Raw genomic sequence first — 27,304 nt, forward strand, 5'->3', positions numbered from 1 at the left:
AAATAAAAAAAAAATATATATATATATATATATTTAAACTGTCATATTATGCATTGTAACCAGGTTTGGTTTTTCACCCAAATACGTGGTTTTATTCCCTAAATAAAAATGTGGTTCATCATGAGAGCTCAGAAAATAGGTTCAACGAATGATTGTTAACATTTGCTTCAATAGCGTAAAGTGAACACAAGGTGGTAGTGTTGCAATTTGTTGTTACAAAAGTGTGTTAGAAAACGTGAATAACATTTCTGGATGATATGCAGCAGCTTCAGATGCAGTACTTTACATTTAATACTTTCTCTTGGTTAAGTTTACATAAAAAAATTAATAAACTTGAAACATCACGGGCTAAATGGTTCCTAATTAAATTCATGCTTTATTTGTTCAGGTGATGGGTTTGGTGTCATTGCCGGGAGATTTGTCCGTTCTGAGTTCTGCTTCCGGTGGAGAGCTCTGCTGTCCTCACCTCAGCGGACACGCTTCTCACTGAGCTCTTCAGCCACAGGGCTGAGAGAAAACACACACACCTACTGAGACTAATAAGACTTGTCAAAGTCAAAGACCGTGACTCAGATCACACGCAACCCCGTGAGGAACATCTTTTTTTTTTTTTTTCACACCTGCGACCCACTACGGCTGCTGAATGTAGTGGATTTGACAAGGTTGACTAATAACAATTTAGAGTTGGTTAGTGATAACAGAATATCTTAGGCCAAATAAAAAGCGCAAACTTTTACCTATATTTGTATGTCTTACACCCACAATGTGTCTTTGTTTTATCCGTATTTCAGGCTCAGGCACCCAATTTAAAAATGGAGATCCCATTCAAAGGTATGACATTTAGTGTTCCCTTTTTAGATGTTGCCAAATAAGAAAAATCAGATTTTCCACCAAATGGAACCTTTCACAGGTTGAAATGTACTCAGGTTTTCATTACCACATTCAGAAGTACTGTATTATTAGACCATCGGTCATTTGAAGCAAACATTTTAAGATGTGTGTTCACTGTGTGTAAAAATAAATACAATTATCAGTCATTATTTACTCTCAGCCATGTCATCTGACATCAGTGACGTCAAACATGGCAAAGATTAGCAGTGAAAAACAACTTCAGTTCTGGTCCGTTCTTTATGCAAAGCTATTGTAATAATCCAGAATAACTAATATGACAGCGGTTGTAAAAATAAACTAGCTGTATGGAAAAGACCTGAAAAATATTCTCCTGTTCAGTGGAACAAATATCAGCATACAGGATTGGACTGACATATGGGTGAGTAAATTCTGATTTAATCATTCTTTTACCATAGTATCTCATGTGAGGATCTTCACTCTTCACAGATACAGTAGCCTAGACATTGACATTGACCGTCTCTTAGCTCTGATTAACAAGTCTTTTGAGAAGAACCTTAGAGAGGATTATATAGCTTCTCTTAAAGGGGTCATATGATGCGATTTCAATTTTTAATTTCTCTTTGGAGTGTTACAAGCTCTTGGTGCATAAAGAAGATCTGTAAAGTTGCAAAGACTAAAGTCTCAAATCCAAAGAGATATTCTTTATAAAAGTTAAGAGTCAGCCACACCTACCTAAAATGGCTCGTTCTCACACGCCCCCACATATCTACGTCACAATGTGGGAAGATTTGCATAACGCCGCCCAAATGTTCACGCAAAGAAAGAAGGCATAACTTTTATTCTCGCTGTAGTATTGTTGCTGCCGCCATGTCGTGAAGGCGCTGTGTGTTTCGTTGTGAAAGTGAAACTACTTACATTTCATTACACCAAATACACCAAATACTGTTCTTTTTAGCAACGTCATATGACCCCTTTAAGGGCAGGCTGCATTCAATTTACCTGTTTGTTTATATATGTCAAGCCTCATTTATTCTGTATAGCCAAAGAAAAAAGACCTGTCAAAAGTGACACAAATTGCTCCCTGTAACCAGAAAGTTGAATCTTTGGGAAATGAGAGTAAATAAATAGGAAATGTAATATTTACATAATTGAGTGAGGACAAGGTTTAATATTTAACATAAATAGTATTATTATTGTTAATTGTATTTTTGAAAGCAATGCTTGTGATCACATTCTCACAAGTTATCATTAAATTATTTGGCTGAAGATTAGCTACAATTTATGAAATGAATCATTTTTAAAAATAAGTTACTAATATTTTCAGACCTGGATGAATTTGCAAAAATAAATTTGACGAGGCATGTAAAAAATGACTTTGACATGCAAAAAAGGTTCATATAAATGTGTATTTTATGATTTTGTCATGTACAATCACATGCAGCTCATTGATAGGCATGTTCTAAACAGACATTCATGTGACAAACAAGATTGATGGTTAAATACAACTCACTCATGACACGGCATACCAAACACACTCCATTACATGCCACAGTTGCACTGTTTTTAATGGCATTTCACCCTTGTGGTGAACCAGGGACATAGTTTTAAAGTATTCTGCTTCTGGAATATGAGCTTAATGAATCTGCACTTGCGTTCTGTTGCAGGTACAGTGCGGCTGCTATAATCACCACAGAGCCTGTGAACAGCGGCACTCCATACCTGGACAAATTTGTGGTCAGCAGCAGTAAACAAGGCCAGGGAACCGGTCAGATCTTGTGGGAGTGTATTCGTCAGGACTTGGGCAAGCCCTTCTGGAGATCCCGCGCTACAAACCGCATCAATCCCTGGTGTGTTTTGTCCTCCACGTTGCCCTGTTGTGATTCCCAGTCTTTGCCCATTTATCATTAATGTCTTATCTGCTTTCAAATCCTCAGGTTCTTCAAGCACTGTGATGGCAGTTTCGTAAATGGTCGCTGGATTGTATTCTGGCTCGGTCTTTCGGACATCCCGTGAGTCTTACGAGTTGGTGGAGTACGCCAAGTACCTTCCTGACTCCTCCTGCTCTCACATCGCAACCAGTGTTGGGGAGTAACCAGTTACATATAACGGAATTATGTTCATTACAAAATAAATGTAATTGTTACAGTTACTGAGAAAAAATGTGCAATTAAATTACAGTTACTTATGAAAACGATTACAAAGGGGGTTACATCTGAATTTTTCACACACACACATACAGATTTAATTGATTTCTTTCATAAATTACATTGACTGCTCTAAAATGTGAGACACCTACACTACAGGTCAAAAGTTTGGGATCAGAACGATTTTTAATGTGTTTTTACAGGAGTTTCTTTTGCTCATAAAGGCTGCATTTATTTGATCAAAAATACAGGAAAAAATGTAGTATTGTGAAATATTATTATGATGTAAAATAACGTTTTTCTATTTTAATATACATTAAAATGTAATTTATTCCTATAATCAAAGCTGAATTTTCAGCATCATTACTCCAGTCTTCAGTGTCACATGATCCTTCAGAAATCAGTCTAATATGCTGATTTACTTATAGTGTTAGAAAATATTTATATTTTGAATAAATGTTGTTCTTTTTAACTTTTTATTCATCAAAGAATCCTGAAAAAAAGCATCGCAGTTTCCCAACAAATATTTAGATGCATAACTGTTGCCAACATTGATAATTCTAATAATAAATCAGCATATTAGAATGATTTCTTAAGGATCATGTGACACTTTATACTGGAGTAATGGCTGATGGAAATTCAGCTTTGCATCACAGAAATAAATTATATTTTAAAGTATATTATACTATAAGTATAGGGGAAGTCGTGGCCTAATGGTTAGAGAGTCGGACTCGTAACCCAAAGGTTGCGGGTTCGAGTCTCGTACACTGAGGTGCCCTTGAACCCCCAACTGCTCCCTGGGCGCCGCAGCGTAAATGGCTGCCCACTGCTCCGGGGGTGTGTTCACGGTGTGTGTGTGTTCACTGCTGTGTGTGTGCACTTAGGATGGGTTAAATGCAGAGCACTAATTCCGAGTATGGGTAAACATGTCATGTATTATTACACGTTATATTAAAATAGAAACCATTATTTTATATTGTAATAACATTTTGCAAGATTACATTTTTTTTCTGTATGTTTGATCAAATAAATGCAGCCTTGATGCATAAGAGACTTCTTTAAAAAACATTACAAGTCTTACTGATCCCAAACTTTTGACCGGTAATGTATGTTTCAGGCGTTTAGGATACAGAATAGGACACATGCTTATTCAATAACTGTTTAATTTCCTATTTGGGTTTATGTATGTATGCTTTATTTTTTAAGATTAAAAGTTTTTTCCAAGGCATTGTTAGATTCCAGTGTTTCATGTCAAGGCTATGCAAAAATTTGATTTCAAAAACAGTATCATTGCTATTAAATTGTTTCTTATGATTTTAAATCTGTATTTAACCTCATAACGATCTCAAAAGTAAAAAGAGGTGCTAAAGTCTGATTTTGTGGAGGCTGTGCCGTAAAATTAAATTCAATCTTAAAATAAAATTTTAATTCAAATGATGAAGACTTTTGAAAGTCTGACAGTAATCAGCCTTGAGTGCTACTGTAAGGTTAACCCTGCCTGGTTTAAATGTTTGAAAATGATTAAACTATTGAAAACATTCATTAGAAATTTAGAAAAGTAATCAACAAGTAATCAATTGTAATGAGTTACATTACTTTAATAAACTAGTTGAAATAGTTACACTACTTATTACATTTTTAATAGGGTAACTAGGGTAATCTGTAACCTATTACATTTCCAAAGTAACCCACTGATCGCAACAGAAGCTAAACCACTTCAGCAACCTCAAGGGTCGTGAAACAACACGCACTGTATACATATCGAGCTTCATATCTTCACAGAGACTTGGAGTACTATTGGTAACAATTCAAATGTTGTCCCAAGCCCATAAGACTTGCTTTCTAGAGTGAAACACAAAAGGAGTTTTGAGTCATCTTCCCCTGGACCTCATGGGGAAAAAACAGCTTGAGCATCTAAATATCTTCTTTTGTGTTCTACTCAAGAAAGTGAGTCATATGAGTTCGGAGTGACCGAAGTTTTATTTAGCCCATTTCAGACACTTTTGGTTTCTTAAATAGCAATTCTGATGTCACAACTGGGATGTTAATGCCACAATGTAATCTTTTCCATCCAAGTTCAGTGCAACAGAACAGTGGAATTCAATATGGCATGAAAATACAAATCGTGAGTCTCACTTTCTGGCGCTCACAGAAAGGGTGAGGCAGTGATATTTGCATTTCTTGTATTTCCACTTTGGCTCTTTTGTGATTTGTTTTTACAGTAGGACATTATTTAGTGCTAAGAAATAAATCAATATAAAATCAAACTTTTAAATAGTCATATTGGTAGTAATTTTGTTGTGTGAGACCCCGTGGGGCCCACATATACATGTTGGCTGGGTAGCAGCCAAAACAATAATAAAAACTGTTGTGGACCATTTGAGATACTGAACCAACTTGTGTCACTGTTGACCTGTCCGGGTATCGAGCAGCATATGTTTCCCGGTGGATTAACGGTGAGTTTAATTTCTGAATAATTTGTCAGTACAGCAATATAATCTATGCATATTTTCAATGACTAAGCCTACTAATTCCATTATTTGTCAATAGTATATAAACAAGTATATCATCAAGTCAAGTGAGTTTAGTTAATTTGCGGTTTACACAGTACCCTGGACTTTGAAATGCGTGCGGTTTATGATGTGGAAAATGTCAGTGTAGGGATTTAGTGTGTTTTTTAGTTTAGTTTTTTTTTTTACTGACAGACAGGATGTTCCTGAAGCGTCTTCCAGAGTAGTAAAAACAAATCGAGAGCTGGAGGCAGTCTTTGATTGTTCTATTTACTTATTTAGCTATATAAATAACGTGACCGATCGTTTTCCTGGTAGGAGTCTTTGATGCCAGTGCTGCGTTTTGCTGATGTGATAGCCTAACTAACAGGTATGTATTCACGTTCATAATACGCTGTTGCTGTACTTATACGGGGTTCTTCATATAAGTTGGTTTGTCGCTATACAGAGTTAAATGATTATGCACTTTTAAATAGTAATTTCTGTTTTGAGGTCGACAGTATAGGCTACAGATGAAAAACGACTGTTTTAATTTTATTACTTTCGATTCAAATAAAAAATAGGGTGTGAGTAGCCTAAATATAATGTTATTACTAAAAACGATTTATTGTATTTTAATTAAATAATGTAAATCTGCTTGTTAAATTGTGGCGTAACGAATACTGGGTCCAAGCCTCGACTCGGAGCATCATTCATTTATAGCACACCTTTAAGCATGGCCGTAACTTGCGACTGAAAGAAATTACTGAATATTTTTTAAATAAATAATATTTTTAACTCAGAAGTACAAAGGCAAAATAAATTACATTTTATTTTGTACATGGATAAACTGATATTCATCGTTTCATAAAGTCCACCAACTGCAGAGAAATCTAGACCCACTCAAAAAAAAAAAAAAAAAAGGATGCCGTTCTGGAAAGATGACAATCTGGACCTGGAACCGTGTTCCGCAGGTCTTAATCAGTTGTAGCGGCCAAAGTCCCTTAAAGGCAAGTGTTTAGGCAAATCCTTAAAGGATTTGAAATTAGTTGACCTAAAATCACCCGAATCGCAGCTGATCAGTCGCACAAGATTAGTTTTAGGATATGTGTACGTAAATTTATGTTTACTTTTAGAACGCAGTTCAGCGTTTCTTCTCTGAATGATGTTGTGGTGCGTGTATTTTATTTCCTGATGAGCAACATCTGTTTCAGACTCTTCAAGTGCAAATTCTACGGCGTTTTTCTATAATTACAGTTTCAATTGGAGTTAGTTGTTACAAGTAGCCTATATTTTGTTGAATTAATAATTAATTTAACCAACGTGTAATCATTAACTGCTTTAAAAATGCATGATGTTAACGAAATTGTTGAAACATTTGCACAGTACGAATGACAACGTTACAGCACAGCATAATTAGCCTACATAAACAAGGAATAACTGTACAAGACTGGAGAAATTAAGGTAGGCCTATATGTGCAATTGCGCATAGCCTACACAAGCATACATATTTAAACAGATTTCATAATGAGCACATTGACGTTTGTGATAGATAGCCTACATTATGCTGAGGTGTGTCTCCGTCCTCCAATCTGATATGAACGGTACTTTTAAATAGAAGGGGAAAATTCAGGGGAAATCCCGACTTTAAACAAACATCAGTTTTGTTTGCGTTGTGAAAATATGCAGGGAGACTTAAGATATAAAAACGGTGACTCGTTAAGAAATGTTTCTTAATAAAATCGTACGGCGGCTTCACTTTTTATGACGTTAAGAGCAATCCAGTTCTCTATCATAGATCAGTGGATCAGATGGAACATTGGACAGGTGTAGCCTCAGGTGTCTGTAAACCTAGGAAATAATGTGCTGATATAGCAGCAGATTTAGGCCTATGGTTTGAATGAGTTTCTTCTTGATGGCAGTGTAAACCTTGGGTAGACTCTGTACCTCGCAAAATAGCTCATACTGAACAACCCTGCTAAGGGATAATGTTAAAACAAACAAAAAAAGTTATTTTCACCTGGAGCCACGTAGTGTGTGGGAGTAAGGTGCAGACAATGCTACCAAACACTGTTTTATTTTTATTTTTTTTTAGCATTCTTTTTATTTTGGTTATATATTTAGTATGATCTTATATAGTTATGTTTTTTTTTCTTCTTCACTTGTTAGGATTCTTTTTGGTTGGTTTATATTTATCGTTCAGGTGCGGTGAAGTTGGTTTTCTGTTGGACAGACATTCGATCTTTTCTACAGCATTAGGCTAAATTATCTATGTAATCGCATAATAGTCATGGATCACGCTGTATCTCGTTCAGATCACATTTAAAAGCATAATATCAAAATTAATAATAATATTATTCGATGATGTAATTGTTTTAAGCATCAGAAGAGAAAAAGTCCTCACAACGATCCCCACTTGGGCACGTCAAATTAGGGAGTGTCTCAAAAGTGCAAAATCCACAATAAACTTGATTAACTCTTTCCCCGCCAGCGTTTTTGAAAAAAGTCGCCAGCCACCGCCAGCATTTTTGATGATTTTCACTAAAATGTCATGGCCTCTAGAATATTTTGTTTTATGAATATCTGATCATGCAATATGTAAGCAATAAGGTATGAGAGGCCGTGCTGTATCTTGAATAAATCATGGCTGAAGGGCGTTGTTAGGTACAATGGGAAGCTTTTATAAAACGATTACAAGTCTCAAGTCTCAAGTCTGCTTTATTGTCAATTCTTCCACATGTACAGCACATACACACAGAGAATTGAAATTGCGTTACTCTCAGACCCTTGGTGCATACAGATAACACTAACAGTAGAACATAAATACAGATAGATACAGATTTAAATATAAAATACAACTATACAATTATACAAATAAGGTAAAATGTAAAAAAATATATAAAGCAGCATAAGGCGCATGGCAGATAGAGTGCAAACCAGTGAAGTAAACAACAGTGCAGATATAATGATTGTAGTGCAAAAGAGCTTATTCAGACTGATTAAAGTGACAGTGTGTGTGTGTATTTGGGAGGGGGGAGTGGGAGAGTCCGTCAGAGGTCAGTGGTGCGTGGGGCAAAAGAGGGGAGGGGGGGCAAGGTCGGGAGGGAGTTCAGCTTCCGGACAGCCTGATGGATGAACCTGTCCTTCAGTCTGCTGGTCCTGCCATGGAGCGCAAAAAAAATTGTTCCTGACAGCAACAGTAGGCCTAAACGGCAAGAGAATATTCTGAACATGCCCCTTCTAATGGAGCTTAAATAAAAACAGAGAATAGGAGCTCTTATCATCCGCTGTGTCATTTATTTTTTTTAACGCCATATATGATATTTTCTCACACACATACATCTACTTATCTCTCAGCATGAGAAAACGTCTGTTTTTAGTTTTAAAACAGACCGATTCGCGGCACAGTGTGAGTTTGCAAGCATCATTAGCAGGGTGCGAACTACGGGGGAGCTAGGGGGAGTTCGGCTCCCCTTATTAAGACATGGGCTCCCCTGAAAACGTGATTTGTGAAATTATGGGGGGTCTCAAAAAATATTGACAATGTGTTATTTTGACGTGCAATTTCAGTTTTGTGTAATGTGATCATCGTGGATTATTATGTGTAAAATTGCAAAAATATCATTCATTCATGCATGACGGCGATTTAAACAATTCACTTCAATAAAGATAACTATACATGCTATTCTTGTCATGAGCATCAAGGTGTGGGGGCGCTGCGGTGCAAATTCCACTCATGTTTAGTACATCTTAACTCAAAGATTCGTAGAAAAAATAAACGTTGGACTCTGTGGTCGATTCTGTGTTAAGGTAAGGCATGTTATTCGCAATTATGTGTTGTGGCTGGGTTGTTATAGGTCTGCGTGACTCTCGATGTCTTAGGCCTAATTGAACGGAGGAATTATGGTATTCTTCTGTAGCCTGACGACGAGAAACTTTACGTTAACCGTTGTTCATGTGAACTCAAACAACAGTGAGAACGCGGAAACCCCGAAAATTCCATCTTTGGCGGGAAATCATTTTCTCATAAATAGCCTAACGGAAAATTCCGTCTTTGGCGGGAAAGCGTTTTCTCATAAATAGCCTAACGGAAAATTCCGTGTTTGGGGGGGAAAGAGTTAAATATGTGCATTATTCTATAAAAAACACTAAAAACGTGATCCTTTTACATGTGCAGTCTATTTTAGCAAATAGATTAAGTAGGCTATAGATAAAGACAATTTTAAACTTTTATATGATTAATATATCTGTTTTATATATAAGTAGCCTAAACTGAATGTCTTAATGAAATAGCCTACATCTATTTAACTTTGTGGTTGTTTTATCTAAAGAGCTCAAATCACCTACAATGTATTTATACATACATGCAGCATATAATACACAACTTCTGAAATATAAAAAAAAAATATTTTGTGAATTTGTTTAGAATTTTATTTTATTTTTTTTCAAATATATAACTTCCTGCTCATGTGACCCGATGACATCACACCATTTGTGATATCTTCTCAAAATCCTGTCACACATCACACACGACTTGGATTTTAGAAATATGACTTTATGTATTTTTGATAATTAAAAAAAAAGTCAAATCTATATAACTTCCTGGTCCTGTGACCCGATGATGTCACACCAGTTGTAATATCTTCACACACACCTGAGACACATCTTACTTGACTTGGATTTTGTGCTTGACGAAGACCTGTTGGTCAAAATGTTGCAATAAACAATTTTTTATGGAGCAGTTATGTAAGTGTGCGGACATTACATTTGTTTTTTGCTTCATGACTTGGATTTTGGAAATATAATTTTGTGTATTTTTGATGAATTTTTCAAAATGTCAAATCTACATAACTTCCTGGTCATGTGACCCGCTGTAATTTCTTCACACAATCCTGACACACATCATACCTTTAAGATAAATTGGATAAAGAACTGTATCAATAAGCTCTCATCTATATGGAATCTGATCCCTAATGTTATTTTTTCCAATCTTAGGTGGCTTATGTTTCTTATTAATATGTAATTATATCATTATGAAAATCCCTATCAAATTGTCCCTTTTTGTAGGCAAATGATATTAGCTTTGTCCCTCATTTTTAAGCACAATTTTACATCTCTTAGCTCATCTGGAATAATAAGAATCTACTGTATAAACACAACTCTCTTTTCTTTGATAATTGTTTTAAAAATTGTATTATTTTTGTCTCAACTTTTCAATCAAAATGGTTCATCTGTAATTATTCTGAGTTCTTGATAAGCATGAAATTCCTGTTAGTTCAAAAGAGTTTGCAACTGTTGCTGATGCAGTGCCACGTGGAGTTCTTGTGCTTTTTAGAGGTCGTTCTTTTCCAATCATTTCCAATTATGTTCACAAATATTTCTCATACAAAAATATTTTCATTGCTATATTATGTGCCTATCAAACATTTAAGTAGTACCTAGTCATTTGTTGTACTGTTAGTCCTTTTTTGGTGGGTCCAGGCCTCAATGGAATTTTCTGAGAAATGCATAAAATAGGGATTTTATGTAGAAAATGTAAGAACAATCATAATTTTTTTGGGTTTTTCTTTATTTTTAGAAGAGTGGAGTGTATGCAGGAACAACAGTGGGAGAATAAAATCAGGACATGATTCCAATCAGTCTTGAACCTGGGTCCCTCATGAGCCAACAGGCCTCAAATGTCCTAAAGTAGTGCATAGTCCACTATACCATTCATTCCCACAACCATTAAATCAGCTTGTCTGTAAGGGCATTTTCAAATTGGTCTATTAATTGTTCAAAATGTAAGTTAGAATGTTTCTTAATACAATACAGTAGGTGTGGCAATATGAGCTCACATGACCAGGAAGTTATATAGATTTGAATATTTAAAAAATTCACCAAAAATAGACAAAATCATATTTCCAAAATCAAAGTCATGTAAGATTTGTGTCAGGTGTCTGTAAAGATATTAAAACTGGTGTGACATCATCGGGTCACATGACCAGGAAGTTATATAGATTTTACATTTTGAAAAATTAATTAAAAATAGACAAAATGACTTTTCCAAAATCCAAGTCATGTATGATGTGTTAAAAGTGTTACTGAATGTATTACAGGTGTCATAACACCTGTTTCTATCAGTTAAAAGAAAATGTTGGAGTACTATGTAATATCAGTGTAACAATTCATGGTGAATATCCCATTCACAGCTTAAAATGATTGGTATTAATGGTTTTAATTTACTTCTTCTACATTTTATTTGTATGATGGTTTGCATGTTTTCGAATCTTGGAATGTGTATCTTTTTTATTGTTTTTATGCACTTTTGAGAAAGTCCCTTCATTTGCTGAATGTCCAACATAAAACCCAACTTTACTGCACTTATGGTTCATTGGTTTTTACAACCCCAGCAAACCTATAAATGCTTTTTTAACTGCTTTTGACTTCTTCCTTTCAGATAATCACCAGAAATGAATTACAGCTTTCTCTTCAAGTTATTCCTGACTGGGCTCTGTCTTACTGCACTGGGTATTTATAGTATACAAAGTGGGTTTCTGGATGTTACAGATGACACAAGAAGACTGTTGCCATCAGGGTATGACCCTACTACTCTATCTTAGTCATATTTGTTTGTCAGTTCTTGGTTGTTCATCATATTGTGGTCTTGCAAATTTGTTTCATGGGCGACTTTTGTTTTTTTTTCTAAACAAAGGTCAGTGGTTGGTTATTTATTTAGAATACTATAATTGCTGTAAATTGATATTACTTCTGTATCATTTTATATGACCTCTTATCTGTGATATTTACCTTATCATTGCCTATGTGGTTTCACAGAGTGTATGACCGCAACATTGGGCCATTTCCCAGTAAAAATCGTTCGTCTTGTTCCTGTAAAGGATATGCTTTAAATGCTCAAAATGTGCCGGTGGATGAACTGGAAGACCTTCAGAGACGTCGGTCTGAGGAGTACAGGCAATACCAGCTCAGGTCAAAGAACATTCCAGTTCTTAGCCCTTATTTCATTCTCATTACTCTTACATTTGGTTTGGTTAAATTCTAAAAGTTCTAATTCTGTATTTCTTAGGATGGGGACAAAAATGGAGTCACTTATACTAGCCCAACCCAACTCACCCCTCCAATATCCCATCCAGGGTTTCGTAGTGGCACCTCTTGCAAAAAGTGTGATACCAGGTAAAACTCTTTCCTTCACGTGAAAGAGGTTTCTGATCTAGGATGTGTTTAAGAATTTGCTTAGATATCTCTTTCTACTTTTGGATGTTAGATCTTATATGTCAGAGGCCAATACAGATATATTATTTACAAAAAGAAATTAGCAATTTACTTTGTCTTCAAACTGAAAAAAAAATTGAGGTGTATTAATTAAGAATGTACTTTCATGGAATTTTACATCTTGGTTAGAAAAAAAACATTATTTATGAAAATTAAATATGAATTGTGAACCTGCCCATTTTCACAGGTTTGGCTCTGCATGCACAAAAAAGAAGACTATATAAGGTTTGTTTTAAAATTTGTGTAGCCCATGGAGGTCATTTGGGGTTTTTTGGTTTGATGTTGTCAGTCAAGGTGGAAGGTCTTTTGTATTTTGTTTTGCCAGGGCTTACAGGATCCAAATTAATCTTTTCTGTGTTCTTCAAGTGCGAACTCAAGACTACTGAGTTCTTTGTGAAAGATCTCCAATCATGATTATTAATGAATATCACACTGATTATCCATTCATCCACCACAAGGGTGTCAAACTCAGTTCCTGAAGGGCCGCAGCCCTGCAGAGTTTAGTTCCAACCCTACGCTAACCACACATTGCATGTAGTTTTAAAATAAGCCTGAAGGGACTTGATTAGCTGGATCAGGTGCGTTTAATTAGGGTTGAAGCTAAACTCTGCAGGGCTGTGGCCCTCCAGGAACTGAGTTTGACACCCCTGATATACCACTTTGGTGCCCATAGGTGTCTTTGAGTGTGAAGAAAGGTGTGCTCTCAGTGGAGGATGTTCTGGATGGAGATCAGGTGGAAGGACAGGGTAAAAGTAATCTGACCATCTCATCCAGCAGCCGCACACATCTGAATGATCTGCTCTCCGGAGTGACCTACACCAGCACCATCTACCATGTCAAGACTAAAGATCTGGGTAATGTCAGCACCACCCTCTTTGTCCATTATGTTCAGAGAATGGGTGTGAGCTACTGAGCTTATTGTTTTTCTACTGTCTAGTTTTCTTTTGACTTTTGAATGAGATTCAATTTACCTTTTATTTTTAAATTGAAATAGCCTACTGTAAATCACTTTTCCTTGTCTCCTTAGTTAATTTTTCTTTTGAGGACTATGAGGCTATATTTCCCATTGTGATCAAGAGATCCTCAGTTCCTGTTCTGTATGACCCAGGGACAGGTAAGACCACAATACTTGCACATATCTGTTGTTGTTTAGATTATGTATGGTCAGTGACCCTTTCCCCTTCTTTCTCTCTGTCTTAGATATTAACTCACAGGTGACCATAACAACCAAGACCTTTCTGAGATATGACGAGCTGAACATTCTCATCAACAGCATCCGGCAGTTTTACCCCAAAATCAAGATCATCATTGCAGACGACAGCCTGGAGCCGCAAAACGTGACTGGCTACAACTTAGAGCACTACATTATGCCTCCTGCACAGGTAAATATTTTTTAAGGCCACATTGGTACTGCCTTTAGAATATTGTGTGTCAACATAATGCTGTCGAGTGACTAAAATATGGAAGATCCCTTTATCTGTTTCCTCAGGGCTGGTTTGCAGGCAGGAATCTGGCTATATCTCAGGTTACCACTAAATACATCCTGTGGGTTGATGATGACTACATATTCAATAACAATACACGGATTGAAAGCTTTGTGGAGATAATGGAGAAAGTTCCAGAACTTGATGTGGTCAGTAAAGTGATGCTTTTCTTTTTTGTTTTGCAAAGGAACTTAAAAGGTTCATCAGTGGGTCTCATTCATTATAAACGTGCATATGCACAAATTTGTGTGTGATAAAAAGAAACAGATACTCTAGGTAGCCTTCTAAATGTGTTCAGGTATGTTCATGTTCTTAAATTCTTAAAAAGTTTAATGAGAAGTTCTTCTGTGTATTAAATACGAATAATCCATAAAGTGATTAGCGAATGAGACTCATTGCTTTTCTATGCTCACCTCTTTTTTTGTATTAGTGTTCGTTTTGACTTGATGGTGCAGGAAAGATGACGTGGCCTTTTCTAACTATTAACCTGTAAATAAAAGTGGATAATTTCAGCTATAGAAACAGTTCCCCCCCCCCCCCCCCCCCCTCCTTCCAGAGGTTTGGGCGTCTGAGGGTTCCCACGTGAAGAGGGTGACTATTGGGCTTTTTTCTGTCTAATTCTACTTTTTTACTTTCCTTTTTTTTTGTTTTCTAAAACAAATTTTTTTTTTAATGTAAAGAAGAATATAGTTTTTGTGTGAGATACTAGTTTTGGGAACAGGATGGCGTCCCTCTCCGTGGGGGTAGCTCCACCTGTTTCCCTTCGTCACGGCGTCAGGTGTGTTGCTGCGGCTGCGGCCGGTGTGACTGTGGAGGATGTATTGATGGCTGTTGGAGAGGAGATCGGGTACGAGAATATTTCATCGGCTTCTCGTATGAACAAAGCTGTGGTGGTGTTTGTAAAGGAAGAGTTTAAAGTAAGCCGCCTGATAACCAATGGAATTGTGGTAAGTGGAGAATTTGGGGAAGTAGTGGCCTAATGGTTAGAGAGTCGGACTCGTAACCCAAAAGTTGCGGGTTCGAGTCCCGTACCGGCAGGGATTGTAGGTAGGGGGAGTGAATGTACAGCGCTCTCTCCCACCTTCAATACCACGACTGAGGTGCCTTTGAGCAAGGCACCGAACCCCCAACTGTCACCATACTTGGCCACATGTCACTTCATTTGTTGTTGTTTCACCACTTATTGCTCCAACAACTAAAGTTACTGTATCTAACGAGCCTCCGTTTATTTCGAACGATGAAATTGTGCGAGGACTTTCACGTTATGGAAAGTTTGCTAGCGCGATAAAAGAGTTACCACTCGGCTGTAAAAACAAAGTGTTAAAACATGTAATGTCTTTCAGAAGACAGGTGTTCATGTTTTTGGAAGAACCAAATTTAGATGTGTCTTTTAGAGTGTTACACGAAGGAAAGGCATATATGATTTATGCTAACACTGGAAGCATGAAATGCTACAAATGTGGGGATGTTGGTCATAAGAGGCTAGCATGCCCACATAAAGCTGGGACTAGTGGGGAGTACGCCGGGCCGAGTATTGCGACTGTCGTAGCGAATGCATCAGAGGACGGTTTAGCCCCAGTTGTGGAGGAGCATGACGCTCAAATTGTTGAACAGGCTGAAAGCGTTACTGATAACGGTCAAAATGGGAAAGTTGTTGCTGAAGCAGAAGAAAGTGAAAATGGTGTAATGAACGATGATGTGAGTAATCAGGTAGGCATATATATGGTGAAGTGGCTAGTGCTAATATTGATAAATCAAATAGTGAAGAAAGATGTGATGCAGAGATGAAAGATGATGATACGCTTTCTGAGATTTCTGATATGGGATCACAGATAGTGGGAGATGTGTATACTTTACAAGAGATAAATGACTTCCTAGATATGACATTTGGTAAGACTGTTGATGTTAGGAATTTTTTTCCCGACGATGAGAAATTTATTGCGTCAGTGTTGTTGTTGCAAAGAATGGTCAGCTATGAGGTTTTGGATAAGAAAAAGAGATTTCGATTGAAGAAGATGGTAACAAAAATATGAAAAGATAAACTTGTTTCTCAAAGACATCAAAATGACTAAATGAGATGTCAATGGTGGGATGTGGGAAAGGCGAATATAAGATTATTTTGTCAGAATTATGCTTTTCATACATCAACCATGGTTAAAACAACAGTAAATATTTTGCAAAAGGACATTGAGTTGTTGGAAAAAAATCTTGTAACTAATAATGAAGATGTACATTGTGATGTGTTAAAGAAGAAAAAACAAGAACTGAACTCTTTTTTACAAGAGCAGGCAAAAGGAGCATTGATAAGGGCAAGATTTTGCTCTATCAAAGACATGGACGCTCCAAGTGCTTTCTTTTTTAATCTTGAAAGAAAACGTGTTGATCAAAAACAAATGTGTCATCTTCGTCGTCAGGATGGACCAGTGACATCAAATCCAGTTGAAATGAGAAAGTTAACAAGAGATTTTTATCAACATTTATACAGTGCTGAGAGCTGTGATGCTGAAAGTGTTGAAGACTTGCTTAAAGAATTACCTCAGCTTGAGGATGAGCAAAAAAAGGAACTAGACACTTTAATTACTTTTAAAGAACTTACAGAAGCAATGCGTCAGTTACAAATTGGCCGTTCTCCAGGAATTGATGGACTACCTGTAGATTTTTATCAACAATTCTGGGATATAATAGGACAAGATTTTTATGAAGTGTTGCTGGACTGCATTAGAAGCGAAACTCTTCCCATAAGCTGTCGTCGAGCAGTCTTGTCTCTGCTTCCAAAGAAAGGGGACTTGGGACTTCTTAAGAACTGGAGACCAGTATCTTTGCTATGCTCTGATTATAAAATATTTTCCAAATGTTTATCAAATAGACTTAAAAACTGTTTAGACATTTTGGTTCAAAATGATCAAACATATTGTAAGCCTGAAAGATCTATAATGGACAATATTTTTTTATTACGGGATATAATCAACATTAATTAGTTTTATCATGTTAATTTTGGAGTTCTGTCACTTGATCAAGAAAAAGCATTTGATCGAGTTGATCATGAATATCTTTTTAATGTGTTAAAATATTTTGGGTTTGGTGACAGAAAGACATGGACGCTCCAAGTGCTTTCTTTTTTAATCTTGAAAGAAAATGTGTTAATCAAAAACAAATGTGTCATCTTCGTTGTCAGGATGGATCAGTGACATCAAATCCAGTTGAAATGAGAAAGTTAACAAGAGATTTTAATCAACATTTATACAGTGCTGAGAGCTGTGATGCTGAAAGTGTTGATGATTTGCTTAAAGTTACTAGACTGCATTAGAAGCGAAACTCTTCCCATAAGCTGTCGTCAAGCAGTCTTGTCTCTGCTTCCAAAGAAAGGGGACTTGGGACTTCTTTGCTATGTTCTGATTATAAAATATTTTACAAATGTTTATCAAATAGACTTAAAAACTGTTTAGACATTTTGGTTCAAAATGATCAAACATATTGTATACCTGAAAGATCTATAATGGACAATCTTTTTTTATTACGGGATATTATCAACATTAATCAGTTTTATCATGTTAATTTTGGAGTTCTGTCACTTGATCAAGAAAAAGCTTTTGATAGAGTTGATCATGAATATCTTTTTAATGTGTTAAGATGTTTTGGGTTTGGTGACAGATTTATATCTTATATTCAGTTGTTGTACTGTAATGTTTCTGTTATGGTTAAAGCAGGTGGTGGATTAAGTGGACCAATACCTGTGACGAGAGGCATTAGGCAAGGATGTCCACTTTCAGGGCAATTATATAGTTTGGTTATTGAACCTTTGTTGTGCAGATTGAGGAAGAATCTTAAAGGAGTTGTAATTCCAAATTCAAATGATAATTTTAAATTGTGTTTATCAGCGTATGCTGACGATATAAAAGTTTTTATTACAAGTCAAGAGGATATTACAAATTTAAATCAAACTATTGGAGTATATGAAAAGTTAATTGGTCTAAAAGCGAAGGGTTTATTATTGGTAGGTGGGAAGGTACTGGGTTTCCTCAACTCCCGGGTGGGTTACGGTGGAGACAGGACGGAATGAAAACATTAGGAGTTTTTTTGGGGAATGATCAATTTCAAAAGAAAAATTGGGAGGGTCTGCTAGAGAAGGTGTCTGCTAAATTGTTGAAATGGAAATGGCTATTGCCACAATTGTCCTATAGGGTATATTCAGTTGTTGTATTGTAATGTTTCTGTTATGGTTAAAGCAGGTGGTGGATTAAGTGAACCAATACCTGTTTCGAGAGGCATTAGGCAAGGATGTCCACTTTCCGGGCAATTATATAGTTTGGTTATTGAACCTTTGTTGTGCAGATTGAGGAAGAATCTTAAAGGAGTTGTAATTCCAAATTCAAATGATAATTTTAAATTGGTTTTATCAGCGTATGCTGACGATATAACAGTTTTTATTACAAGTCAAGAGGATATTACAACTTTAAATCAAGTTATTGGAGTATATGAAAAAGCCTCTTCTGCTCGAGTTAATTGGTCTAAAAGCGAAGGGTTTATTATTGGTAGGTGGGAAGGTATTGGGTTTCCGCAACTCCCGGGTGGGTTACGGTGGAGACAGGACGGATTGAAAACATTAGGAGTTTTTTTGGGGAATGATCAATTTCAAAAGAAAAATTGGGAGGGTCTGCTAGAGAAGGTGTCTGCTAAATTGTTGAAATGGAAATGGCTATTGCCACAATTGTCCTATATGGGGAGAGCTCTGGTTGTAAATAATCTTGTGGCTTCAATGTTGTGGCATAGGACTATAGTTATGGAGCCACCTGAGGAACTTGTTTCTAACATACAAAGGACTTTTGTTAATTTTTTTTGGAGTGGACAGCACTGGATTCGTGCAGCTGCACTTTATTTACCTGTTCAAGAGAGTGGTCGAGGTTTGGTGGATGTGAGGAGTAGGAGCCGGGCCTTTCGGATGCATGCTGTGCAGAGATTTTTTTACAACAAGGATGTGACATGGGCCAAAACGGCAAGTGCAATTTTGAAGCGGACGTTTAAAGTCCTTACGCCTTGTTTCAAAGTTGAAGGAAGACATTTGTAATGTATTACCAAGTGGTTGCAGAACTTGGATAGGATTAAGACAAACACAGGACATGAGAGATGGCCAAGTCGTTCCAGAAACAAAAATTTCACCTGTCATAGATGAGGAAGATGACGGTGAAGTTGTGGACTCGATTTTATCTTTTAATACCCCTCAGTTAGGCATTTTTAAAGACGTGTCTAAGAAAGCAATATATTGAACTTCAGTTAAAATCACACACCGAGATACATTGAAGAGACAAAAAGTTTCTCGATGGCCCGAACTGTTACAGCCAGACTTTCTCGTGCAGGACAGGTGGCGGACCCTGTATAAACCCCCTGTAGAGAAGCGTACTGCTGATCTACAGTGGAGGATTATTCACGGGGCCATAGCTACAGACCGACATGTAGCACATCTGAACCCGGCAGTAGTTGGGGAATGTCGTTTTTGTGGGAAGCAGGTAGATCTAGAACATTTGTTTTTAAGGTGTAGCAGATTGCAAGACCTTTTTAATTTGCTTAAAGCTTGGTTTAGAAGATTTAATGAGGAATTTTCTGATAGAGTATTTATTGGGGGAATGAAATACATTTTCTCAATGAGGAGAAAAATCTGTTTATTGAATTATCTTATTGGAACAGCTAAACTAGCAATTTGGAAAACAAGAAAGAACAAATGTCAACAACTTGCTACAATAGATCCTGAAATGATGTTTAGACGATTGGTAGAGAGAAGATTGAAAATTGAATTTGCTTATTATAGACCTACAAATAATGTGGTGTTCTTTTGTGATGTATGGAGTATTAATGAGGTACTATGTACAGTTCAAGATGATCAGCTTGTTGTGAATTTTTAAAGCAAATTTTTACAATTATTATTAATTTTTTTATTTTTTTTGTCAGTAATATAATGTGATGTAGGTTTTTATAGAGTAATAAAGTGCTTGTTAAACCTCTCTCTCTCTCTTTCTCTCTCTCTGTTTCCAGGTTGGTGGTGCAGTGGGAAGAAATCAGTTCTTTTTCCGCCTTCAATACGAGGAAGGGGATGAAGAGGAGGGCGGTTGTCTCAGACGTTTGCATGGGAGGAGGATTCAATCAGTTCCAGGCTTTGACGGCTGCTTCTTTGTAGATGGGGTCGTCAACTACTTTCTGGCACGGACAGATGCGGTGCGACGGGTTGGCTTTGATCCGTTTCTGAAGAGGGTGGCTCACACTGGTAGGTGCATCCCGGGGCTTCTGATTGCCTTAGTTTATGGTTTGCACACTGAATGCCTGTGAAACACCTTGTTTTTCATGTTTCATGACAATGCAATGTGAACAAGTTTTCTGGGACTGTCTTGGACATTCTGACCTATGAAAACATACCTTAGTATCTATCTCTCTTGAGTATCTTTTTATGATTGCTCTTCTTCTGTCTCTCTACCCTAAACCCCTGCAGAGTTTTTTCTTGATGGTCTTGGAGATCTGCTAATTGCCTCCTGCAAAGGACTTTCAGTCGGCCACCAGAAGAAGCGCAAACAAAGCAAATACAGGCGCTTTAGGTTTCCAGGACGAAAGGATGGAAGAAACAAACTGGCCCATCATTACTTCAAGAATTATTTGAAATGCATCAGGTACTGAGGGACTTTTGAGGAGAAGGGTGACCATTCTCTCGCACAGACCAAACTGAATTTAACCTACATACATGTTTTGTTATTTCTGCTTCTTTGACTTTTGTAACTAAATTAAATGCTGAACTGATCTGAGTCTGATTTAATGATTTACTTCTTCAGGCAAATGTGGGATTCCTTGCAATATTTTCTGGATTTAAGAATGTCTAGAATACTGTTTATCTTAAACTCTTTTTTTTTCAGCCTAATTATACAGTTTGAGGAATCCATTAATGATCATTGCTTCATGTTTTAGGACCATCTCAGGTGTTTTCTGTTATTTAGTTGTTTAAATGTTCATTGCAAAAATTTTGTTAGTCTTTTAAGTCATTCTGATTTCTTTTACATGTTAATATTGAATTGCTCATGTTGAATATGTTCTGTTGTGGTAAACAATGCCAATATTTTAACACTAATTGGGATAAAATGATAATAATAATAAATATATGTTTAACCAGATAGTGACTCATTTTACCCAATGAGGAATAAATCCAATTCAGGTATGTTGCCTGCTTTGTAATTTAATACAGTCAGGAAGACTTTCAGCTACTGTGAAACTGTTTACAGACGGAATAAGCATTTTTCCCTCAAAGTGTCAATATAAAATATAAATTTAGTGTAACATCACAGTTGTCACAGATTGCTGTCATCAGGTTATGGTAATATTATTATACTTCTCTTTCATCACACAACACAATAAACTGCTGTCAAGAAAAAATAACTGTCAAAGCTACCTCGTTTTCCGGAGCTCAGCCATCCAGCTACACAAACTGTCAACACACTCTCAAGAGGTAAATTACCCTCTGTCCTCATGCAGTCTCTACAACCCAGAGACACAAAATTCAAATTATACATTAATACTGAGCATATGCATGTTTACATGATCCCCTCTGTGATGAAGATACCTTGAAGTTGTCCTCCATCACTGTTTTTATTGTGTTCTTATGCATGTTATAAAATTTACTTAAGGTTCACTGGTTTATATTTCCTGTTTTAGCTGAGTGGGCATGGCCTTAAATTAAGCACAAACTTGTGGGGAATTTTATTAAATTTATAGATGTTTGTGCAAATGTACGTTATTGGTTTTACTCGTCCTTTTTCTTGCATTTACCTATGTTGGATTTTACTCTTGTTCTTAATTATCTGATGAAGGTTGCTTAATAATTATATGGTGAGGTAAAAGTTTATTTTATAAAAATGGTATGTTCCAATTAGTAAGAGCGGGATCGTCTCGGTTATGTATGTAACCTTGGTTCCCTGAATAGTACTGCGTACCGTCGCTACAGTATGGGAAGTCCTTCGGTGTGACGAATGTCTGAAGCCCTTATACCATCACATTATTGGCCAATAGCACTTAGCACCGCCCTGATTAATACATCTCATATGTTCATATCAGCATGCTACACGCGATTTCATCAGATTTCTATGTACGAATGAAGCACCTATCGACAACGTCAACATCACCTGTCACCTGTCGTCAACATAGATCTTACCGGGGCAAAGACTTGGAAGCTGCACATCACTTCCAGTCCCTGCATCAGAAAGGGAAAAAGCTTCCAAGACCACCTGCTGGAAGTGAAATGGGGTTGAAGCAACCTTATATACTCAAATACTTTGCCTCAGGGCAAAGTCCATACAAGAAAGGCTGATTGAAAGAGCCTGCAGATCCCCTATTCTCTTAAGAGAGGATAGAGCCACCAAAAGGACCATCTTCAGGGTCAAAAACGTCTCTGACACAGACTCCAATGGCTCAAATGGATGGCCTGACAGACCTTCCAGGATGATAGATAAATCCCATGAAGGAATTTGTGCAGGGCGGAAAGGCTTAAACCGTCTCGACCCTTGCTTGAAACGAGAAGCCAGGGGGTGACGTCCAACAGAAACACCTCCCATGGGCACATGGTCAGCAGATATGACTGCCACATAATCCTTATGAGTGGCAGGGGCTGTCCACTTCGAAAAAATGTCTCTGCAGACACTCCAGTATTGAACCTACAGGGCAATGAACTGGGTCTAGGTTGCTTTGCCAAGAGGCAAAAAGCTACCACTTAAGTGCATACAGGCGACTCATAGAGGTGGCCCATAGAGTTAAGAATAGTGTTGGTAATCTCAGCCAAGAGACCAGAACACATTACTCATTACACAGTACTGAGCAGGGCATACTCTGCTCAGGGGCCACACCCATAGATTCCATAAATCCAGACGGGGAAGCCAAATCATACCCCGAGCCTGAGTCAGCAGGTCGTGCCTAAGGGGAACCTCCCAAGGAGGGCCGGCTAGTAGACTGACCAGGTCTGAGAACCACATCTGAGTGGGCCAGAACGAGGCCACCAGCAATAGATGTTCCACTTTGTCCGTCCGTACTCTGAGCAGAATCGCTAAGAGCAAACAGACCGATGGGAAGGCATAAAGTCTGGTCCTGGGCCACTCCTGAGCCAGAGTGGAAACTGCTCTGGAAAGTAGCAAAGAACACGACAAAAACGCTTTCCTACGGGCAACAGATAATCTGCTTGCTGAAGGAAAAGAAATCTGATGAAATCGCACGCTGATCAATTGCCCATAACATATTTAAAAATGCATATAATTTACATTTATAATAATTCTAGATATGGTAAGTAAAGAGTGAGAACACATACGAGGCTCTTGAGTATTTCAACCTATAAACCTTTGCGGTTTCCCATCCTCTCTTTTTATTTCATATTCTTTAGTATTTATTCTGATTGGAAAGGTGGAAAAAAGTTGACAGCAGCTCCGTCTACCTAACTTATCCATTACTGTTTAGCAAAACAAATCACTTGCTCAGTCTCTCTTGTCTATAGCTTGACTTCATAAGAAGAATGATCAGTCACTGCCAGAATGTCATCAATTTCATTCTGACAATGACAGATGTGGTTTGACGGGTTGCCTTTGATATGTTCTGTAAAAGCACTGCTTATATTGGTATGTAGGTGCATCTCATGTTTCAGGTTTTCCTGCATTGTCTTTCTGTCCATTGTTACAGTAGTTTTTAAAAGCCTTTTGAAAGATGTTCTAGTATGTGAATGTTCTGATAATAAATGGACACCTTTAGTCAACCATTTTCAAAGAAGAATGCTTTAGGATACATTTTGGGGGTGATCACTTTGTGTATACTTGTTATGGAGTGAACGAGACGAGAGGCGTGCGGATCCATATGCAAGGCTTTATTTAGACAGAGACGTGGTCATAAAACAGGCATGGGTCAGACAATGGTAAACAGGTATATTGAGGGCAAGACAAAAGAGTAATCCAAAACGGGCGTGGTCGATCAGCGGCTAACAATATCCAGAGGGCTTGACGAGAGGGGTAATCCGACAACATGAGCAATAGTCCAGGCAAGGTGCAAACATAGTCCGAACGGCAAGACGAAAGGATAATCCAAAATACACAAGCAAGAATCTGAACACGGGAAAACAGGCAAGGCAAGACTATGACTAGGAACTAAGAACTAGAAATGGCTCTGTAGAGCAGGGGTTTTCAACCTTTTAGGACATGCGCCCCCCCAAGTTTGTCTAATTATACTGAAACATAAATATATAACCAGTTTACCTGATTCAATGTGATGGCTGAGCCTGTTTCTGAGATAACAACATGCCAATCCGTGGTTGGATTTCCGACACGGCTAACCATAAATCATCTTACACTGTCAATAAGCGTGACCAGGGTTGCCAGGTTTTCACAACAAAACCGCCTAATTGCTACTCAAAACTAGCCCAAAACTACAAAACGCGGCAAGTGTTAAAGTAGCCCAATTCCGCGGGAAAACCGCGGACTTGGCAACACTGAGCGTGACTGATACTCGAGCAAACTCTGCTCTAATGCTGCGTTCAAGTCCTCCTGGGACGTTCGTACTTACGAGTTGACAAGTCGTAATAACGACGTCAGGTGCGTTCAAGTCACTTTGCTCGGAACAATATGGCGATTTTACTTTTTTCCATAAAATTCTACAATTTTTTAAACTTTACATCTACAAAATTATGAATAAAGAATGTGCGTTATTGTGTTTTTGAATAATGAATAAAGAATGTGCGTCATTGTGTTTTTGCTTTTTTCTGTTTTTATTCAATTTATGAAGGTGATGTAAACTGAATCATTATATGTTCTTTGGTAATTATACAATAATATAATATTTTGTATATGTAACATATAGTTTTATTTTACATTACAAACAATTAATCATTTGATTAATTTCAACAAATTTACCATCAATACAGATGCTGCATATCTAGTCTTTGGATGCGTCCATTGCATCCGACACGTTTTCTCACTGACACGCCCCCAACTCGGAAACTCGGGGCTTAAAGAAAATGAATGAGGATATATTTTTTTAGTAATTATCAAATATCTAATAAGGAACTACCTTTGTCCTAAATTTGCTACTAGTTACTGCTTAGTTAATCTTGCTTCTCTATTAGTTAATAGTATTCAGTTAAGTGTTAATGTAGTACTACCTATTACTTCCTGCATAGTTACTTGTTAACAACGGACCAATATTCTAAAGTGTTACCCAATTTTTCTTTTGCTCTTTTTGATTAACATTATTAACATAAGAAATGCACAGATCCGTTATACTGATGTACATTTGGTATTTTCTTTACTGTTTACATTCACTTAAAACAACCGACTGTGCTTACAAGGATACTTGTCAAGACAGCCATTGGTATTCACCTGCTGTCTGAGAAGGCTATCTAACCAGGGTGAAGCCGGCGAAGCAGGGAGCCAAAGTGGGGCCGGCAGAGCAGGTGGAGCTGAGGACCACCACAGCTGAGCAGACGGGTCCAAAGATCCCCACGGTGGAGCAGAAGACCACCAGAGCAGGACATAAGACCACCAGGCCGGAGCAGACGGAGCAGAAGACCACCACGGAGGAGCAGAAGACCACCAAGCCAGAGCAGACAGGACAGAAACCCACCAGGGCGGAGCAGACGGGACAGAAGCCCACCAGGGTGGAGCAGATGGAGCAGAAGCCCACCAGGGCGGAGCAGATGGAGCAGAAGCCCACCAGGGCGGAGCAGACGGAGAAGAAGGTCACCAGGGCGGAACAGAAGACCACCACGGCGGAGCAGACTGATCAGGAGACCATGGCCAAGACTGAGACCTAGGAAGAGCAGTGGCGGACCAGAGTGATCCGGATCCCATGGCGGGGACTGGGGCCTAGGGAAAACTGATACACACGAGACAGACAGAGAAGGAGCATTTATGGCCCCAAGGGCCGAGGCAGGGTACACAAAAAGTTCATCAAAAGTTTCCCTGATGACAACTGAATGGGCAGACAGTACATAAGCAGGCTCACTGACAGAAACTGGAGAGGCAAACAGTTCATAAGCAGACTCACTGACTGAAACTGAATGGGCAGACAATACATAGGCAGGCTCACTGACTGAAACTGGATGGGCAGACAGTACATAACCAGGCTCACTGACTGAAACTGGATGGGAAGATAAATCATACTCAGGCTCATTAATTAACATGGGAACGACAGATGGTTCGAAATTAGACTTGGCATTAACAGAAACCAGATCAGCAGACAGTTCACAGTCAGACTCATTCGTTGAAACCGAACAGACAGATAGTTCAAAATCAAGAGTATTAGTGACAACTGAACAGGTAAACTCGGACTCATAGGTTGAAACCGGACAGACAGAGACCTGAGAATCTAACTCATTGACAGAAATGGGATAATCAAACTGCTCATACTCTGACTCCTTGGTTGGAACCGGACAGACAGATAGTTCATTAGTGGTTAGTGGTCTAGAGACAGAAGTAATGGGGCAAGTATAGAGTTCATTTATTGTTTCAGGGTTCATGACAGGTGACAGGCAGAGTTCACAGGTGACCTTTTTGGCTGTGACAAGGCTACTAGGGCATACAGGATCTTCATTTAAAGTCTCTGGGGTCGTGACAAGGCTAACAGAGCAAACGAAAGGTTCATTCACGGCCCCCATGGCTGTGACAGGGTTACCCAGGCATATAGCAAGTTCATTTGCAACAGGACAGTCAAGAAGTTCGCAGACAGTGTCCTTGCTTGTAACAGACAGGACTGAGGGTTGTAGGTAGCCTCCTCGGCTGAATCGGGACAGGAGAAAAGTTCATAAGCGGGCTCCTTAGTCATGACAGGACAGGCAGGGGATTCACTAACGGCCTCCATAGACATTACGGGACAGGAAGTGAGTTCACAGACTGCCTTTATAGCCGTTACAGGACAGGAAGTGAGTTCACAGACGGCCTCCATAGCTGTTACAGGACAGGCAGAGAGTTCATAGACGGCCTCCTTGGCCGGAACAGAACAGGACGAGAGTTTATAAGTGGATACCACTGACACCTCTGGAGGTTCTGCAGCGGATGCTGCCACCTCT

General features: G+C 38.1%; 1 protein-coding gene and 1 pseudogene across 1 annotated transcript; both read left to right on the forward strand.

Annotated features, from left to right (window-relative positions):
• Positions 1–2,944, forward strand: part of LOC107667743 (N-acetylglutamate synthase, mitochondrial-like) — an 8,338-nt pseudogene extending 5,394 nt beyond the window's left edge.
• An 8,993-nt stretch (positions 2,945–11,937) lies between these two features.
• On the forward strand, positions 11,938–21,046 carry LOC107667744 (beta-1,4 N-acetylgalactosaminyltransferase 2-like). The gene is made up of 10 exons (XM_016459463.1): positions 11,938–12,062; positions 12,302–12,454; positions 12,552–12,658; positions 12,945–12,982; positions 13,431–13,611; positions 13,785–13,871; positions 13,958–14,139; positions 14,247–14,390; positions 20,269–20,497; positions 20,720–21,046. Exons 1-10 carry the CDS (start codon positions 11,938–11,940, stop codon positions 20,899–20,901), a joined length of 1,428 nt encoding a protein of 475 aa, XP_016314949.1. The 3' UTR covers positions 20,902–21,046.
• Positions 21,047–27,304: the final 6,258 nt, after the last annotated feature.

The sequence above is a fragment of the Sinocyclocheilus anshuiensis genome, unplaced genomic scaffold (assembly GCF_001515605.1).
Source record: "Sinocyclocheilus anshuiensis isolate Anshui unplaced genomic scaffold, SAMN03320099.WGS_v1.1 scaffold1563, whole genome shotgun sequence".
Classification (NCBI taxonomy): domain Eukaryota; kingdom Metazoa; phylum Chordata; class Actinopteri; order Cypriniformes; family Cyprinidae; genus Sinocyclocheilus; species Sinocyclocheilus anshuiensis.